The sequence below is a fragment of the Pezoporus occidentalis genome, unplaced genomic scaffold, assembly GCF_034315485.1.
Source record: "Pezoporus occidentalis ecotype Australia unplaced genomic scaffold, CSIRO_AGI_Poc_V1 ctg304, whole genome shotgun sequence".
Classification (NCBI taxonomy): Eukaryota; Metazoa; Chordata; class Aves; order Psittaciformes; family Psittacidae; genus Pezoporus; species Pezoporus occidentalis.
Window position 1 is genome coordinate 342383 of NW_026914986.1, and position 17858 is coordinate 360240.

The following is a 17858-nucleotide window of genomic DNA, read 5'->3' on the forward strand; positions in this document are numbered from 1 at the left end:
AACCCCTCACAAAGCTGCTCGGGAAGAGGAAGTTTGATGTGTGGCTCCCACGTCCCTGCCTCTGAGCAAACAAAGTGGGAGCAGGCAGCAGCCTCGGGGCTCCCGCGTGTGCTGTGCTCCCATCTGTCTCACCCCGGGCAGGGATTCGGCTCCTTGAGGTACCGGTGATGGTGGTGTCAGCGTGCTGGGGTGCTGAGGAGCCCTTAGGGCAGAACAGAGGCTGGGCTCTCGCTGCCATTTCCCCGCAGTAGCTGTTGCTTTGTCTCATGTGCAAGATGTGAATAGTTCCTCACCCTCCTCACGTGGATGTAGCTGTAGGAGCAGTGATGTGCGTGTGTGTTAGTGCTGTGTGCAACTGTCGTGTTTAACTCCGTGCAGCTCAAGTACTTGTGTGTGACCACGTTAGAACAATACTGAGGGTCACTGTAACCCGCAGTGGAAGGGGAAAGGCCACGCAGGGCTGGTTGGGTCAAGTGATGAGCATGGGGTTTGTGCCGCACGTGGCTGCATGGTCACAAGGGTGTTTGCAGAACCAGAGCTGGAAGCAGGCCATGGCTGCGGGTGCATGCTCACGGTCACTGTGTATTAAACCAACTGCACAACAACGAGCCTGGCCTCCCTCCTGCTTCCCCTGCGCTCAACGAGCTCCTCTGCCCCTCTTCCTCCTGTTGGGGTGAGCTGGGGTCTTTATCCATGGATGGGCTGTGGAAGGAGCCCGGTGTAACCGTGCCCTGTTCGAGCATCCCGGTGCTGCGGGGCTGGGCAGGGGCTGGTTTGTCCTGGAGCTGAGGCTGGATTGAACCTGGGCTCTGGGGGTGCCTCTGCCGGGTCGGGGCTCCTGCCCCGCTCCGCTCCCCGCTGTTTGTTCGAGGCCTTTCCTGCCCGAGGGGTTTTCCGCGTGTGCAGGAGCGGGAGGGGGGTTCCGGTGGGTTCCGGTCGTTGTGTCCCTTGGTGGAGGGGGGGGGTGAGGATCCCGGTCCTGCCGCTGCGCTGGGACCGATCCCGCGCTGCTGCCGGTGCCCGCTCTGCCAGGGGCCGCGCTCCCTTTCGGCCCGTGCCCCGGCCCTTGCCGCACTCCCGCTGCCATCACCGGGTTTCTCCCGTTTCCATCACCGGGTTTCTCCCGTTTCCATCACCGCGTTTCTCCCGTTTCCATCACCGCGTTTCTCCCGTTTCCATCACCGGGTTTCTCCCGCTGCCATCACCGGGTTTCTCCCGTTTCCATCACCGGGTTTCTCCCGTTTCCAGCCCTCCCCTGGGCCGCCTGCACGGCTCCGGTGCCGCCCCCCGCTCCCGGTGTTGCAGCGCCCTCTGCCGACCGCAGCGGGTCTCGCTCGATCCCGGGGACCCTGCGCCGGGCACCGCCGCTTCCCGGGGCTCCGAGGCGGCTCCGGGACCGCGGGTGGGGAACGCGGTACGGGACCAGCCCGGATCCCCCGGTGGGGTGGGGGGGGGAGGCCCGGCAGGAGCCCCGCTTCCGCCCCGCCGGTCCCAGCCCAGCCCCGCCCCGGCCCCGCCTCCGGCGCTGGGGCAGGAGCGGTGATGGCGGCGCGGTGGGGCCCGGCGCTGGGGCCGCTGCTGCTGTTGCTGCTGCTGCCGCTGCCGCCGGCGGGCGCGGGGGATGCGCGGCAGGAACAAGCGGTGCGGGCGCTGGCGCGGCGGCTGCTGGGCCCGCGGGCCGCCGCCGTGGCGCTGTCGGTGGAGCCGGCGCTGTCGGAGGACGGCACCGACACCGACACCTACCGGTTGCGCTCCCCGCCCGGCGCCGCCGTGGCCGTGGCCGTGACGGGCTCCAGCGGCGTGGCGGCGGCCGCCGGCCTCTACCGGTACCTGCGCGACTTCTGCGGCTGCCACGTGTCGTGGTCCGGGGCGCAGCTCCGCCTGCCCGATCCGCTCCCGCGGCTGCGGACCGAGATCCGCGCCGCCGCCCCCGGCAGGTAACGGGGGCCCCAGCGCGGCGGGGCCGGGCGCTGCTCACGCCTCGTTACCCCGGGACAAGGCGTCCCTTGTGGAACGGGGCCGGGAACCGGGGGGCCGGGGGCCCATCCGCAGCCTCCCGCCCGCTCCGCAGGTACCGGTACTACCAGAACGTGTGCACCCAGAGCTACTCCTTTGCGTGGTGGGACTGGGCGCGCTGGGAGCGCGAGATCGACTGGATGGCGCTCAGCGGCATCAACCTGGCCCTGGCCTTCGTGGGGCAGGAGGAGACCTGGCAGCGGGTTGAGTATCCCAGGGCCGAGCAGGGCCGTGGGGCAGCTGTGGGGCAGGCGTGGGGCCGGCTGAGCCTCCGCTGCCCGCGCAGGTTTACCGCTCGCTGGGCCTGAACCAGACGGAGATCGACGCGTACTTCACGGGGCCGGCGTTCCTGGCCTGGAACCGCATGGGGAACCTGCATGGATGGGCAGGGCCGCTGCCGCCCGCCTGGCACCTCAAACAGCGCTACCTGCAGGTACCACGCGAGCCCCTGCCCTGGTCCTGCATGCACATCCACACCTTGGAGCCTCGGAGCCACCATCCTCTTCGCCCAGGCCCCTCACAGGGAGGTTGGGGCTCCTCTGCCCCCCTGCTCCCTCCCTCTTTCTCTCTCCCAGTACCGGATCGTGGAGAGGATGCGCTCGCTGGGGATGCTCACGGTGCTGCCGGCCTTCGCGGGCCACGTGCCCCAGGGGGTTCTGCGGTAGGTGCAGCCCCACGTGCTCACAGACCCCGCGGGGCAGATCAGCTCCGGTCCTGCCTCCATCCCTTGGGATGCACAGGGCGCTCCCGAGGCCAACACAGCTCCTGGCCCTCGTGCCTGTGCTGGCTTCCCTATGAGGCTGCCCCGTGGTGCTCTCGTCCCGCTCCTGATCCCTTCTCTGCCCTTGGCACAGGGTTTTCCCACGCGTGAACGCCACTCGCCTCGGGGGATGGAGCCACTTTGACTGCACCTACTCATGTACCTACCTGCTGGACCCGCAGGACCCCATGTTCCAGGTGATCGGGACCCTCTTCCTGAAGGAGCTCATCAAGGAGTTTGGCACAGACCACATCTACAGCGCCGACACCTTCAACGAGATGACCCCGCTCTCCTCCGACCCTGCTTATCTCTCGAGGGTCAGCAGCGCCGTCTTCAGGTCCATGACGGGAGGTGGGTCACCGGGGCTGAGCGGTGGGGACAGCGGGAGGGTGGCTGCGGGCCCCACACGGGCTCAGACCCATGGGTGCCAGACCCTCGGCATCGCTCTGAGAGGTCGCTCGGTGGCTCTCGGGGCCCTGCCTGCAGGAGCCCTCACCCTGCACCTTCGTCCCCAGCCGACCCCGAGGCGCTGTGGCTGATGCAGGGCTGGCTCTTCCAGCACCAGCCTGAGTTCTGGCAGCCGGCGCAGGTGCGGGCGCTGCTGCACGGCGTGCCCCTCGGCAGGATGATCGTTCTTGACCTCTTCGCCGAGTCCAAGCCTGTGTACCAGTGGACAGAGTCCTTCTACGGGCAGCCCTTCATCTGGTGCATGCTGCACAACTTCGGGGGCAACCACGGCCTCTTCGGCACCGTGGAGGCCATCAACCGCGGCCCCTTCGCCGCCCGACGCTTCCCAAACTCCACCATGGTGGGCACCGGCGTGGTGCCGGAGGGCATCGAGCAGAACGACATGGTGTACGAGCTGATGAACGAGCTGGCCTGGCGCCACCAGCCCCTGGACCTGCCCCGCTGGGTCTCCCGCTACGCCGAGCGCCGCTACGGTGCCGCCAACGCCGCCGCAGCCAGCGCCTGGCGCCTGCTGCTCCACAGCGTCTACAACTGCACCGGCGTCTGCGTGAACCACAACCGCAGCCCGCTCGTGCGCCGTCCCTCGCTGCGCATGGACACGGAGCTCTGGTACAACGCCAGCGATGTCTACGAGGCCTGGCGCCTGCTGCTGAGCGCCGGCGCGGAGCTGGGCTCCAGCACCGCCTTCCGCTACGACCTGGTGGACGTGACGCGCCAGGCGGCTCAGCAGCTCGTGAGCGGCTTCTACCAGAGCATCCGCGGCGCCTTCCGGAGCCACGCGCTGCCCGAGCTGCTGGCGGCCGGCGGCGTCCTGCTCTATGACCTGCTGCCGGAGCTCGACCGCCTCCTCTGCAGCCACAGCCTCTTCCTGCTGGGCCGCTGGCTGGAGAGCGCCCGCGCCGTGGCCACCAGCGCCCGCGAGGCCGAGCAGTACGAGCTGAACGCCCGGAACCAGCTGACGCTGTGGGGACCCAACGGGAACATCCTGGACTACGCCAACAAGCAGCTGGGGGGGCTGGTGCTGGATTACTACGCCGTGCGCTGGAGCCTCTTCGTGTCCGCGCTGGTGGAGAGCCTCAACTCGGGCACCCCCTTCCACCAGGACCAGTTCAACCAGGCCGTGTTCCAGGTGGAGAGAGGCTTCGTGTACAACCAGAAGCGGTACCCAGCCCTGCCGGCCGGGGACACGCTGGACATCTCCAGGAAGCTCTTCCTCAAGTACTACCCCGGCGCCCGCGCTGGAAGGCTGTGACTTGGACAGAGCCCCCCCTGTCCCCCGTGTCCTCCATCCCCTGGACCCCTGCTTCCTGCACACGGAGGGGGGGGAGCTGGCGGCCGGATCGGGGGCAGGCTCTGCCCCAGGGACCCCTCCTGCGTCGTGCTCAGTGCTCAGCCCTGAGCAGCAGCCCCAGGGAAAGGGGGGACTTGGTCCTCCCTGGGCTGAGTGCTCCCTGCTCCATGGACCCCAGTGCCTGCGGGGACCCCCCCCCCGCTTTGTGCCTTTTGTACTGAAAGAGACTTGGAGGAGGTTTCTGCAGGGCCGCGCTCCCCAGGACAGGGATTCCGAGCCCTGCCCGGCTGGGGAGCAATTAAAACCCTGGCCGCTGAGTGCTTTGTTCCTGCCCTTGCGTGTCCATCCCCCTCTCCCCAGCGGGCTCAGCGCTGTCAGAGGGGGAGCCTGGCACGGCCCAGCCCGGCACAGCCAGCGCCAACCCCGGGGCTGCGGCTCCCCCCCTGCCCCGGTCTCCTCCCGTGGGGGGTCCTGGCTCGGTGGCTGCAGCTGCACCAGCATCAAGGCGCAGGGGAGGTGGGCGGAAGGGCCTTGAGATAAGGCGTCAGACACAACACCGGGGCGGGGGCACCCCCCTGCCAAGCCCTCATAAACGGCGCGGCCGCCGGAGCCGGCACCGCGGGGCCATGGAGAGAAGCACGGTGCTGATCACGGGCTGCTCCTCGGGCATCGGCCTCGGCCTGGCCGTGCGCCTGGCGGCCGATGGCGGCTTCAAAGGTGAAGGGGTGATGCTGCACCGGGGAGGGGGAGACCGACACAGGGGGTCCCAGGGCAGCCGGTGCTTGGGGTGAGCTGTGACCGGCACCGATGGCACCGCGGCCACGCTCTCTCCGGCAGTGTACGCCACCATGCGGGACCTGGCCAAGGGCGAGCGGCTGTTGCAGCTCCTCGGGGGCCGCTGCCCCGACACGCTGGAGGTGCTGCAGCTCGACGTGACCGACCCGCGGTCGCTGGAAGCCGCCGCACGCCGGCTGCAGGGGCAGGCGCTGGATGTGCTGGGTACGGCTCTTGCAAGGGGTCCTCATGGGGGCAGTGGGACCCTCCCCAGGGCAGTGCCAAATGATGGGAGGTGCCGGCGGTCCTGGGGCTGGGATGTGTTCAATGGGGCAGGGGTGTGGGAGCTGGGTTTGGGGGTTTTCAAGGGCTTCCGGCACCTTGAGGGGGCTGCAGGGCTGGCTCACTCGTGCTGTGCCCGGCAGTTTGCAACGCTGGGGTGGGACTGATGGGTCCCCTGGAGACCTGCTCGGACCAGGACGTGAAGAACGTGTTTGATGTGAACCTCTTCGGGGCCATCCGCACCATCCGGGCGTTCCTGCCCGCCATGAAGCGCCGCAGGGCCGGGCGCATCATCGTCTCCAGCAGCATCGGGGGGCTGCAAGGTGGGACCCCCGGCACCCTGCGACCGGGGGAACCGCAGGGGAAGGGCCCCCGGTGCTCAGCCTGCGGCTCTGCCCCAGGGCTGCCCTTCAACTCCGTGTACTGCGCCAGCAAGTTCGCGGTGGAGGGGCTGTGCGAGAGCCTGGCCATCGTCCTGCGGCCTTTCAACATCCAGTGAGTGCCGCGGGGGGCTGCGCTCCTGCCGCCAGGCACCGCGATGGGGGGGGACCAGGCAGCTCATGCGCTCAGCTCCGTCCCGCAGCCTGACGCTGGTGGAGTGCGGGCCCGTGAACACGAGCTTCCTGAGCAACCTGCGGCGCCCGGACCCCGACGGCAGCGAACTGCAGGGCCTGGACGCCGAGACGCGAGGTCTCTACCGCCGGTACCTCCGGCATTGCCAGGGGCTCTTCCGCGCCGAGGCCCAGGAGGTGGAGGAGGTCCTGCAGGTCAGGCGGGGTGCGAGGGGGGGGGCCGGGGTTGGGTCGGGTCCGTGTCGCGGGGCCGTGGCTCTGAGACCCCTCTGCGGTTCAGGTGTTCCTGGAGGCCATGGGCAGCCCCCGTCCCCCCCTGCGCTGCGCCACCACGCAGCTCCTGGCGCCGCTCGCACGGCTCCGCCTGACCGACGGCTCCGCGTACGTCCAGGCCATGCACGACTTCGTGTTCGGCCGCCGCGAGGCCGGCGGGGACCAGCCCTGACCGGGAGCCCGGGGCAGCCGCTCTGCGACAGCGGGCGGGGGGGATCGGGTCCCACCGTGTCACAAATAAACCCGCTCGCAGCGCACGCTCCCGGCTCCGTCCCTCTCAGCGACCCCAGGGGCTCCGCGGGGCCGGGTCTCTCTGTCCCCTCCCTCGAGCGGGCGGAGCCCGGCCCCGCCGCTCGCCTCTCACCGGGGCTCGGTCGCGAGAGGCGGGGCTCGGGGCGGTCCCGTTGCACGTTCCGGGTCGCGGGGGCCCGCGGCTTCCGGGGGCTGTCGGGGGGTGGGGGGGGCGATGCCGCCGTTCGGGTCGGGGCTGCTGGTGCTGACGGCTCCGCTGGCAGCGCTGCCCCGGCGGGCGGCGGCGGCGCTGGCGGCGGCCGCGGGGCTGGTGGCGGGGCCGCTGTACGTGCACCTGCAGCCGGGGCTGCGCCTCGCCGCGGCCCCGCCGCCGCTCCCCGCGGCCCCGCCGCCCGCCGGCCCCGCGCTGCTGCGGGCTCTGGCCGCGCTCTACGCGGCGGCGGCGCGGCGCGGGATGGACGTGCGCGTCCTGCTGGACCCCGGCCGCCGCCTGGCCCGGCCGCCCCGCGTCCTGCTGCTGCCCGCCAACGAGGCGCCGGGGCCGCCGGGGCCGGTGCAGCTCGGGCTGCAGAGCTTGGCCACCGCCGCCTACGGCTGCGCCCCGGACCTGCCCGCGCTGCTGCTGGGGGACCCCGCGGGGGACCTCGATGGGGACCCCAAGGAGGATCCCGAGTGCGGCCCCGATGCGGCGCTTCCCAACTTCTCCGGCGTGGCGGTCGGCGGCACCTTCGACCGCCTGCACGGCGCCCACCGCCTCCTGCTCAGCACTTGCTGCCTTCTGGCCCGGGACCGGCTCCTGGCCGGGGTGGCCGACGGTGACCTGCTCCGCCGTGAGTCCCGGGGCGGCGGCACCGTGCTGGGACGGGGGGGGAGCTGAGGGCAGCGGGGCCCGGCTGCTGGTGGGAGGCCGGGGTGGGGTGTGGGGGGCTACCAGAGAGCGGCCAGAGCTCCGCGGTGGTGCTGCCCGGGGCACGGTGACAGCAGGGATAAGGCATCATGTCCATAGGAGCGAGGGAGGCGGGAGGGGGCTGCTTCCCAAAGCCGCAGGCGGGTTTTGTCTCCATCTCCCGGTCTGCTGCTTTCCATCACTGCTCTGGGAGCTGCCCGCTGTTAAACACTGTCCCGGGCTCTCTGTGCTCCCGGTGCCCGCAGACAAGGTCCTGATGGAGCTGATCGAGCCGTACGAGCTGCGGGTGGCAAAGCTGCGCGAGTTCCTGGAGGACGTGAAGCCGTCGCTGCGCTACGACATCGTGCGGCTCATCGACCCCTACGGTCCCAGCGTCACCGACCCCGACCTGCAGTGCCTGGTGGTCAGCCAGGAGAGCCGCCGTGGTGGGGAGGCCGTGAACCGGCTGAGACTTGAGAATGTAAATGGCTGCGGTGTGCCCCGGCCCGGGCTCAAGGGCATCCTGTCCCATAGAAGCTGCCTTCCCCTCTGCTGCTGCGAGTGTGCCCCCCGGGGACGGAGCTGCCTCGTGGGGACACTTTGGGGCAGCCGCAGCCGTGTTTGTGCTGCTGCACTGAGGCCTGGAGCCCCGTCCCCTCGCGGTGTCCCCGCTGCTGACAGCCCTCGGGGCTCTCCTCTCGCAGGGGCTCCCCGCGCTGGCTCTCTATGAGATCCTGCTCATGCAGGACCCCGACCACAGTGAGAACGAGGAGGAGAAGATCAGCTCCTCCAGCCTGCGGCACCGGCTGCTGGGGACGCTGCTGCAGCCCCCACGGGTGAGGGGGTCTCGGGGAGCTGCGGGGAACCGCGTGCCCTGGAGGAGGGGGCAGCCCCAGGCCCTGCTGCAGGGGATGTGTTCTGGAGGCCCCGCTGCCCACGCTCTGCAGCGCCAGCACCTTCTGTGCCCGTTTCCAGGCCGGGTGTGTGGGATCCTTCTCCAGCAAAGCCGTGTTCTCCCTGTGCTGGCAATGGGTTTCCTTCTCCCCATAGCAAGACCCTGCCCTGCCTTCGCACCCATACGTGATCGGCCTGACGGGAGGAACCGGGAGTGGGAAAACGTCCATCGCCAGGCTCCTGGGCGGCCTGGGAGCGTTCCTCATCGACGCTGACAAGCTGGGCCACGCTGTCTATGTCCCCGGTGGCCCTGCCTACAAGCAGGTGGTGGCGACCTTTGGTGCAGGTAGAGCCACGGAAAGCTCTGGGGAAGGCGGGGAAAAGGAAGAGGAGGGAGGGATGCGCCAGCATCCCAGGGAGCCGGCCTGGGCTGTGCCTGCTGGGATCTGTAGCTCATTCAGTGGTAGCTGGGCTGGGCAGGACAAAGCACTGCTTCCCCCACGTCTTGCACGCCCCATGGCAGAGCTGCTGCAGGCAGTGCAGGAGGCTGAGCCGGGCTGCTGCTCATCTGGGGAAAGCTATTCCCTGTCTTTCTGGAGTAAGCTGCCAGGTCAGGTCCTGCAGCTCCTTTCTGGGTCCGTCACTGCACATTAGGCTGGCCACAGGGAAGGGAGCTGGGTTCATTCCTCCCAAGCCTGTTCTGCTTCTGTCTTGCAGAAATCTTGTCTGAAGATGGGACAATCAACAGGAAAGTCCTTGGGGCCAAAGTGTTTGGAAACCAGGTAGGAGCAGCACGGGCACAGTCAGGGTTTAATCTCCATCCCTGACGTACGCGGAGCCAGTGCCCCCAGAGGTTTGGGTCAAGTTGTGGTCCTTTCTAGGAGCGGCTGAAGAGCCTCACAGACATCGTGTGGCCCGAGATAGCGCGGCTGGTGAAGGAGCAGATCAGGGAGGCAGAAGCTCAAGGTAACCGAGCACAGAGCGGGGAGTTGGGTGCGTGGCCTTGTGCAGCAGCTCAGGACACAGCGCCCTGCGGAGCGGCTGCTTTGGGCAGTGTTCTCCCTGCTCAGACCCCTCTCTGCTGGGCAGAGGCTTTCACTGGCACATCTCTGAGCAAACCCCCACCTGCGCTGGGCCAGGCTCAAGGACCTGGAGTGTGGCGAGGAGGAAGTCCCATTGCCTTGCGACCGCAGGTAGTGAGGAACGTCCTCATCCCACAGGCAAAGCCGTGTGCGTGCTGGACGCTGCCGTGCTGCTGGAGGCTGGCTGGCAGGACATGGTCCATGAGGTGTGGACGGCCGTCATCCCGGAGGACGAGGTGGGAGATGCCCCTCGGCCTGTCCCTTGCCGCTGGGGCCGGTCCTCGGTTTCCCATCAGAGCGCCTGAGGTCCCCGTGGTCCCGGCAGGCCGTGCGGCGCGTGATGGCGCGGGACGGGCTGAGCGAGGAGGCGGCTCGGAGCCGGCTGCGGAGCCAGATGAGCAACGGGCAGCGCGTGGAGCGGGCGCACGTCGTGCTCTGCACGCTGTGGGAGCCCGACATCACCCGCAAGCAGGTGAGCGCCGGGGGCTGCCCTCAGGGTGCGGGACACGGGGGTGCTGCTGCCCATGAGGGAGGCTCTGGGGGTGCAAACGCAGCAGGGGCGTTTCCAGTTCTGGGCCCCTCAGTTCAAGAAGGACAGGGAGCTGCTGGAGAGAGTCCAGCGCAGGGCAACGAAGATGATTAAGGGAATGGAGCATCTCCCTTATGAGGAAAGACTGAGGGAGCTGGGTCTCTATAGTTTGGAGGAGACTGAGGGGTGACCTTATTAGTGTATATAAAGGGGGAGTGTCACGAGGATGGAGCCAGGCTCTACTCAGTGGCAAACAATGATAGGACAAGGGGTAATGGGTACAAACTGGAACACAAGAGGTTCCACTTAAACTTGAGAAGAAACTTCTTCTCAGTGAGGGTGACGGAACACTGGAACAGGCTGCCCAGGGAGGCTGTGGAGTCTCAAAACCCGCCTGGACACATTCCCGTGTAACCTTACCGAGGTGTTCCTGCTCCGGCAGGGGGATTGGACTAGATGAGCTTTCGAGGTCGCTTCCAATCTCTAGCATGCTGTGATGCTGTGATGCTGCTGTGGTGCTGTGATGCTGCTGTGGTGCTGTGATGCTGCTGTGGTGCTGTGATGCTGCTGTGGTGATGCTGTGATGCTGCTGTGGTGCTGTGATGCTGCTGTGGTGCTGTGATGCTGCTGTGGTGCTGTGATGCTGCTGTGGTGATGCTGTGATGCTGCTGTGGTGCTGTGATGCTGCTGTGGTGCTGTGATGATGCTGTGATGCTGCTGTGGTGCTGTGATGATGCTGTGATGCTGCTGTGGTGCTGTGATGATGCTGTGGTGCTGTGATGATGCTGTGGTGCTGTGATGCTGCTGTGGTGCTGTGATGATGCTGTGATGATGCTGTGATGGGGACGGTGCCCGCCGTGCCCGCGGCTCTGAGGTGCGCGCTCTGCCCGCAGGTGGAGAAGGCCTGGGAGCTCCTGCAGCAGCGCCTGCCCCAAGCGCGCAGCGCCTGAGGGATCCGCGCCTCCTGCCCGCAACCCCCGCACCGGAGGGGCCCGGCCCGGCCCGGCCCGGCAGCCCCGCCGAGGAGCGCCCCCCCCCCCCCGTCCCGCCGGGCCCTGCGCGGGGCCGCGGCGGCTCCGCTCCCGGTCCCGGTCCCGGTCCCGTTCCGCAGTAAAGGAGGAGGCGGCTGCCCCCCCCCCCGCCCGCGGTGCCTGTCACGTGTGCGTGTGTTTTGCGTGGGGCGGGGAGGGCGCCCCCTGGCGGTGCGGCGGAACGCGGCGAATTGCGTTTCCTATTGGCTCTGGCGGTGGTCACGTGAGCGGGGCGGGCGGAAGATGGCGGAGCCGCCCTGCGCCGCGGCCGAGGACGCGTGGGGGAAGGTGGGAGCGGGGCCGGGGCCGGGGATGGGACCGGGGCGGGGGCGGGGGGGGGCTCGGTTGGGTGCGCGCAAGGGGCGGGGGGGAGGGACCGGGACCGGGTGAGCGCGAGGGTCCGGGCCAAAGGTGACCGGGGGGGGGGGGAGCTGCTCCCGGTACCGGGGGGGGGGGTCCGGGCCGCGGTTCCTGCCCCAGCCCCGCTCACGTCTCCGCTCCCGCCGGCCCCGCGCAAGGTGGACGCAGCGTACGGCGACAATGGCCTGGACTCGGGTACGTGCTCGGCCCCGGCTACCGGGGCCCTGTCCCCTCGGCCCCGTTCGTGTCCCCCCCCCCCGTGTCCCCCTTACTGTGACCCCGTCCCCTGCAGCGCTCTTCATGGAGAGCGCCCGGAAGAGCAGCATCGTGTCCCGGGCCAACAGCATCGGCTCCACCAGCGCCTCCTCTGTCCCCAACACAGGTGGGGTTTGCTCCCCGTGAGCGCGGGTCCTGCCCGTGCCGAGGGGAGGTGGTGGGGAGCCGCACCAGGGCATCCAGCGGGTTTGGGTTCGGTGCCTTCCCGAGGGAGCTGCAGGCTTCTTCCTCCTGCCCGGCTCTACGAGGGAAGGGCAGGGGTTGGCCGGGCCCCTTGGGGTGTTTGTCGGTGGCCTGGTGCAGAGCCCAGCCCAGCTCCATCGCCCTCCCCTGGGCTCTCTCCGTGCAGACGATGAGGACAGCGATTACCACCAGGAGCCCTACAAGGAGTCCTACAAGGACCGGCGCAGGCGGGCGCACACGCAGGCGGAGCAGAAGAGGCGAGATGCCATCAAGGTAACCGCGAGCCCTGCAGCACCCTCCTGCCCTCAGCACCTTCCCCTTGGCTTTCCTGCTGGACCAACTCTCCCCAGGCTCTGGCTGGGAGCTGGGCTTTGATGCCTGTCCATTCCACACTGCTGCACCCCAAATGCATGGGCTGCGCCTCTGCTTCCCCACAGAAAGGCTACGATGACCTCCAGGCCATCGTTCCCACCTGCGAGCAGCAGGATTTCTCCATAGGCTCCCAGAAGCTGAGCAAGGCCATTGTTCTCCAGAAAAGTGAGTCTTGAGGGTGGGGAGAGGGAAGGGGGTGCCAAGAACCCCCAAAACCACCTCGCTAGAGCAGGGCAGCAGTGGGGGTTCAGCACTTCTGGTGTGATGATGCTGTGGGGGGAGCCCAGTGCTGGTCACCTCCACCCAGCTCCTGAGGAGGACCAGGGCAGAGGGAGCTCTGTGGGACGCTTGGGTGCATTCTCGAATCCTCACTCTGTGTTTTCGCGCTCAGCCATTGACTACATCCAGTTCCTGCACAAGGAAAAGAAGAAGCAAGAGGAGGAACTTTCCACCCTCAGGAAGGACGTGATGGCCTTGAAGATCATGAAGGCGTAAGGGAAGAGCTGTCGGGTGCTGCCCTCTTCTTCCTGCCCCAGCCTCGCCAGACTCTGTGCCTGCAGCCCCAAACCCCTCCCTGCCTGCTGCTGCCACGGCTTCTCCTCCAGCAGCCCTTAGTGCGGGTGTCCCGGGGTTAGTGGTGGGGTTCAGTGTGAAGGTGACCCCGAGTTCCTCGCACCAGGAGCGGCTGCAGCTTCCCAGTGTTGGTTTCCTGCAGGCTCTCGTTCCCCCTGTCCCTGCGGAGGCCTCTGCTGCTGACCACGGGGCCCTTGCTTTGTTCCAGGAACTACGAGCAGATTGTGAAAGCTCACCAGGACAACCCCAACGAGGGGAAGGACCAGGTCTCCGACGAGGTGAAGTTCAACGTGTTCCAAGGCATTATGGATTCCCTCTTCCAGTCCTTTAACGCCTCCATCTCGGTGACGAGCTTCCAGGAGCTCTCGGCATGCGTCTTCAGCTGGATTGAGGAGCACTGCAAGCCCCAGGTGAGCGCTGGGAGCGGCTGTGGGTGCCAGCCCTGGGGCTGTTCCCCCATTGGAAGACCTGACCCTGTCTCGTGTCTCCCCCTGCCCCAGACGCTGCAGGACATCGTGATCGGGGTCCTGCACCAGCTCAAGAGTCAGCTCTACTGACCCCCTGCAGCGCCCCGGGGCTGCCACCTCCTGCCCAGGGGCCACGGTGACGGGCACCAGCAGGGCCTGGGCCATCCCCTCCACCTGCTTCTAAAGCTTCTCTGGATTATTTATTAAGTACAAACCCAACCCCAGCACAGTCGAGATCACTAAATAGTTGTAGGGACTTAGCAGAAGAGGGGTGAGTGTGGATGGAGCAGAGGTACCCCCCCCCACCATCCCATATCTCCCCCCAAGTTCCAGCTCAGGCAGTTGGGGTGGGGTTTGCCTGGGCTACCAGTGCAGCAGCTCTGGCCTCTCAGGCCTCTGCCACAACCCCTCTGCTGCCAGGAACTGGGAGAGAACACATGTTAAAGAGGCTTCAGCCCTACCTGGGGCTTTCTGGTGCCCCTCCAAAGCAGCCGCTATGGGGCAGGCTTTGCAAGTTGTGGAGCTACTCCTGGCTTCTTTCTGGTTTTGATGTGGCCACACTCAAGAGGAAGGCAGGTGGGCAGCTGAAGGCAGTCGCTCCCTGCTGCTCCTTCCATCCACACACACACAAGCAGCCCGGATTTGGTTTGATGAATCAGTGCAAGCAAACACCCTGAAGCGTTCCCAGCCAGGCTCTGACACTCTTGAACCTGCCCCATGGCACTGGTGGCAGGGGGGTCGTGGCTTTTGGCCATACAAAGGCCTCGTGTGGAGGAGCAGCTGCTGGGGGGGGTGAGTTGGTCACACGGGGGCTCTTGCAGTGGGGCCTGTGCTCTGTGACCGTGCTTTGCTCCCACTCAGCGGGGTGGGTATTTATTTCACATGGGGGATCAAGGAGGTGCCTCAGCTCCTTGGTTTCAATGCATGGGAATGGTTCAGTTACAGCTCCTACCCCAGCAGCGGTGCAGAAGCGGGGTTGGGGGGTGGTTTTGATACAGAATCATTCTTCAACCCCTGCCTTTGGGTCAAAGCACCACAAAGGCAGCCCCTAGGCCAAGCCCTGCAGTGCTGCTCATAGGCACAGGCTCAGCCCTGGCCCCCTGGGCAGACGCTGCTGGGTGTGGAAGCAAACTCGGGGTGCACAGGTCAGGGCTGGGGCTCTGGGGCATGGCCAGGAGCCCTGGCTCTGCTCCTGCTGCAGGAGGAGGCCGTGGATTTCACAGAGCTCCCCTGTGAAATCACCTATTTTTTCTATTGTGAAAAGTAATTAAATTTTGCTGAATGTTTTAATGCTTTTCCTGGGTTTCTTTCTGTTGCCAAGGGTTCAGGGTTGCGCCCATCCCACCTCTTTGCCTTCCCCACCCCTGAGGGCTGCTGCAACCCAGAACCCAAACCCTGCCCGACAGCTTCTGAACAGAGAGAGCCCACCGCAACCTGAACCCAAATGCTGGTGTTTAATGGAGCCTGTGCTTGTGTCATGGCTGAAATACACGTGGAGCTCTGCAGCCACCAGCTCCATCACCCTCCCGAAGCCCCCCTGGACCCTGCTGTGAAGCATTCCGAACCACAACATCTATCAATGTGCAGGATGAGTCCAAGCCCTGCAAAAAGAGGACAAAAACCAACCCAAGAGCTGAGTTCCAGCACCGGCTCCTCCTCCTGGAGCAAAGGCTCCTCGGTGCCTCACACGGCCGCTGGCAGCACGACGTTGTGCTCCTCGTCCGTCTCTATCCCGACCTCCTCCTGCAGGAGCACAGAGGGCTCAGCACTGCGGAGCTCAGCACAGCGCCGGCCCCACAGAGCCCAGATTTGGGACTTACAAAGAATTGCTTCTTGCTTTTGGGGTACCCCTCCAGGATGGCGTCCAGCAGCTCGGTCGCCTGCAGGGACAGGGGAGACCTGAGCCAGTGCAGGGGGTGACAGGGGCTGGTTGTTCCCAAGGGCAGGCAGAGCTCTGCAGGAACCTTGTCCTCAGGCACCCGGGTACCCCAAGCCCAAGCACAGCACTGCCTGCTCCACAACTACAGCCTCAGCATTGCAGCAGTGGGAAGAGGCTCAGCTCAAGCTGGGGCTGCTCCCCAAGCTGCCCAGCACACACACACACACACACCCCCAGGGCATCCATAGCACCCAGTGTCACAACAGGACGGTCACCACCCCCTGCTTGGTGGCACAACCATTACCATTCGCTTCCTGCGCCGCCACTCTCTGCAGTACAGCTTCTGCTCACTGCAGACCTGCGGGCAGCAAGGCAAAAGTGAGAGCCAGCCTGGCAGAAGCCACCCCAGAAGGTGCTGCAAGTGCCTGGTGCCAAGGACCTGCCTGAAGTGGCAACCAGGGGGTTATTTACCAGCCCAAGTGGCTCACAAGGGCCCTGCTGGACATGGAGCTCCCTGTGAACCCGCTCACCCCGGACAGGGGCAGAGCATAGAACCAGAGAATCAACTGGGTTGGAAAAGCCCTTTAAGCTCATCCAGTCCAACCTCTACCCCAGCACCGCCAAGGCCACCACTAACCCATGGCACTGAGGCCTCGTTTCCACAGTGTGTGAGCACTTGCAAGGACGGTGACTGCAGCCCTGCCCTGGGCAGCCTGTTCCAATGCCTGAGCACCCTCTGGGGCAGGAATTGTTCCTCAGCTCCACCTAAACCTGCCCTGGTGCAGCTTGAGGCCGTTTCCTCTTGTCCCATCCCTTGTTCCTTGGGAGCAGAGCCCAGCCCCTCCTGGCTCCATCCTCCTGTCAGGCCATTGTAGGAAGCTATCAGGTCCCCCCTGAGCCATTTCCAGCCTGAACCCCCCAGGTCCCTCAGCCCTTCCCCACCACACTTGGGGTCCAGGCCCTGCTCCAGCACCTCAATGTCTCTCTTGTAGCGAGGGGCCCAGAACTGAACACAGGATTTGAGATGCAGCCTCCCTAGTGCCCAGTGCAGGGGGGTTGCAGTGATCACTGCCCTGGCCCTGTCGGCTATGCTAGTTCTGATACAGGCCAGGATGCTGCTGGCTTTTTGGTTGCCTGGGCAAGATGAAGTGACCCAGGGGTGTGAGGAAGAGGCAGCTCAGCTGCTGCCTGAAGGTGCCCTGAGGGCCTGGAGTGTGCTCGGCCCCAGTAGCTCTTCACCTTCTCCTTTTCTTCCGGAGTGACGTGGTTCGTGGCTGACTTCATCCTCTCCAGTTTCTCTGCGTAACTCTCACAGTCCTTCTTCAGCTCCTTGATCTCCTTGGCCACCTCAGGGGTTGTCATGGAGCTGCTCAGGTCCTTCAGCTCTGGAAGGGAGGCACCGCTCAGCCCATAACCCCCGAGCTGCTGCCGGTACCGGGGTGGTGGTGTGGAGGGGGGGGTGCTGCCCGGGCGCACTCACCCGCCTCCATCTGCCGGCAGCTCTGCTGCAGCTCCTGCACCTGCCCGGAGAGGGCCGCGATCTGCGCGTCCAAGCCGCGGAGCTCGGCATCGCTGGCGGCCGGGAGCTGCTCCTGCGGGGAGGAGGCGGCGGCAGCGGCGGCTCAGCGCGGCGGCGGCGGGCGCGGGGGCAGCTCCCGGGCCCGGGGCTCACCTGGTCGGCGAAGTAGATCTTCTGCTTGCCGTAGGCCTTCTCCCGGATGCGGCCCTGCTGCGCCAGCTGCTCTAGCGCCTTCACCACGGCCTGCGGGGCCCCTCGCCGTCAGCCGGGCCCTGCGCCCGGCCTGGCCCTGCCCTGCCCGCGCTCCCCGCTCACCGCCTTGCCGAGCCCGTGCTCCCGCTGCAGGTTGCTGAAGGCGTCCTGGGCACTGTAGGGCCGGTTCTGCTCCCGCAGGTACCGCAGCAGCACGGCGGCGGCACCGCCTGCGGGACACCGCGCCCGTCAGCGCGGCCGCCCGGGCCCGCTCACTCACGGCGAGGCCCCGGCCCTCACTCACCGCCCGCCCCGGCGCCATCGCGGCCTTTGCTCATCCTCCCCGTCCGCTCTTCCCGCTCCTCTCCCGGCCCCGGCGGCGATGACGCACTTCCGCCGCACCGCCCAATCCCCGCCGACTAAGGAGACGGAGGCGCGCTCTGATTGGCTGGGAGGTGAAGCCGCGCCCCCGAGGAGGCGGGGCCGCAGCGCTCCTGTCCCCGCACCCGGTGCTCCCGCAGCCCCGGGGCTTTCAGACAGACACAGGCGGAGGCAGGGGGGGAGGTCCCGACAGGCGCGTTTCGTTCTTAGTGCACAAACGCGGCCGCAACCGGGTTCTATGGCTTAGGAAAAGCAAGGAGAGGGCTGAGCGCGGCTCGGGACCGGGCACGGGCGCGGGCGGTCCGGCCCCTGGAGGGTGCTGGTTTGTGTGACCACAACGGGCGCAAAAGCTCCTCCGTCACCGGTGCTGTCGTTGCAGGGGATGGGAAGCCACGGGCAGCTCCAGCTCCTCCCTCCACCAACCCGGGCAGGGGAGAGCAGGATGGGCACAGAGCAGGGCGCTGGAGGAGCACGGGGCGGTGGGGGGGGAGTCAGCAAAGCATCAGTCCGTTGTTTTAGGAAAGCGACACAAAGCAGCTGCCACAC

The 17858-nt window shown here is 66.9% G+C and overlaps 5 protein-coding genes across 9 annotated transcripts; 4 read left to right on the plus strand and 1 right to left on the minus strand.

Moving 5' to 3' along the window:
• Positions 1–1536: 1536 nt before the first annotated feature.
• On the plus strand, positions 1537–4669 carry NAGLU (N-acetyl-alpha-glucosaminidase). Its single transcript, XM_062627701.1, has 6 exons — positions 1537–1937; positions 2072–2219; positions 2303–2449; positions 2592–2677; positions 2871–3127; positions 3292–4669. Exons 1-6 carry the CDS (start codon positions 1543–1545, stop codon positions 4494–4496), a joined length of 2238 nt encoding a protein of 745 aa, XP_062483685.1. The 5' UTR covers positions 1537–1542; the 3' UTR covers positions 4497–4669.
• A 469-nt stretch (positions 4670–5138) lies between these two features.
• HSD17B1 (hydroxysteroid 17-beta dehydrogenase 1) lies at positions 5139–6615 on the plus strand. 2 transcript variants are annotated; one of them, XM_062627709.1, is made up of 6 exons: positions 5139–5252; positions 5373–5534; positions 5735–5914; positions 5993–6086; positions 6175–6358; positions 6444–6615. In XM_062627709.1, exons 1-6 carry the CDS (start codon positions 5162–5164, stop codon positions 6606–6608), a joined length of 876 nt encoding a protein of 291 aa, XP_062483693.1. In that variant the 5' UTR covers positions 5139–5161; the 3' UTR covers positions 6609–6615. The 2 variants fall into 2 exon arrangements, with proteins under 2 accessions (XP_062483693.1, XP_062483692.1); XM_062627708.1 differs by having other exon boundaries at positions 5735–6086.
• A 272-nt stretch (positions 6616–6887) lies between these two features.
• COASY (Coenzyme A synthase) lies at positions 6888–11070 on the plus strand. Its single transcript, XM_062627703.1, has 9 exons — positions 6888–7518; positions 7841–8055; positions 8279–8410; positions 8625–8814; positions 9186–9250; positions 9350–9434; positions 9689–9786; positions 9876–10022; positions 10973–11070. Exons 1-9 carry the CDS (start codon positions 6903–6905, stop codon positions 11027–11029), a joined length of 1605 nt encoding a protein of 534 aa, XP_062483687.1. The 5' UTR covers positions 6888–6902; the 3' UTR covers positions 11030–11070.
• A 196-nt stretch (positions 11071–11266) lies between these two features.
• Positions 11267–13568, plus strand: MLX (MAX dimerization protein MLX). Of its 2 annotated transcripts, XM_062627678.1 has the most exons (8): positions 11267–11398; positions 11629–11665; positions 11763–11852; positions 12096–12202; positions 12367–12466; positions 12693–12792; positions 13083–13284; positions 13375–13568. In XM_062627678.1, the coding sequence occupies exons 1-8, from the start codon at positions 11354–11356 to the stop codon at positions 13429–13431; spliced, it is 738 nt and encodes a 245-aa protein (XP_062483662.1). In that variant the 5' UTR covers positions 11267–11353; the 3' UTR covers positions 13432–13568. The 2 variants fall into 2 exon arrangements, with proteins under 2 accessions (XP_062483662.1, XP_062483663.1); XM_062627679.1 differs by lacking the exon at positions 11763–11852.
• A 1208-nt stretch (positions 13569–14776) lies between these two features.
• On the minus strand, positions 14777–17363 carry PSMC3IP (PSMC3 interacting protein). Of its 3 annotated transcripts, XM_062627680.1 has the most exons (8): positions 17236–17363; positions 17055–17161; positions 16893–16982; positions 16701–16812; positions 16460–16605; positions 15525–15578; positions 15162–15221; positions 14777–15084 (listed from the first exon to the last, which is right to left on the minus strand). In XM_062627680.1, the coding sequence occupies exons 1-8, from the start codon at positions 17267–17269 to the stop codon at positions 15025–15027; spliced, it is 663 nt and encodes a 220-aa protein (XP_062483664.1). In that variant the 5' UTR covers positions 17270–17363; the 3' UTR covers positions 14777–15024. The 3 variants fall into 3 exon arrangements, with proteins under 3 accessions (XP_062483664.1, XP_062483665.1, XP_062483666.1); XM_062627681.1 differs by lacking the exon at positions 16893–16982; XM_062627682.1 differs by lacking the exon at positions 17055–17161 and having other exon boundaries at positions 17236–17268.
• Positions 17364–17858: the final 495 nt, after the last annotated feature.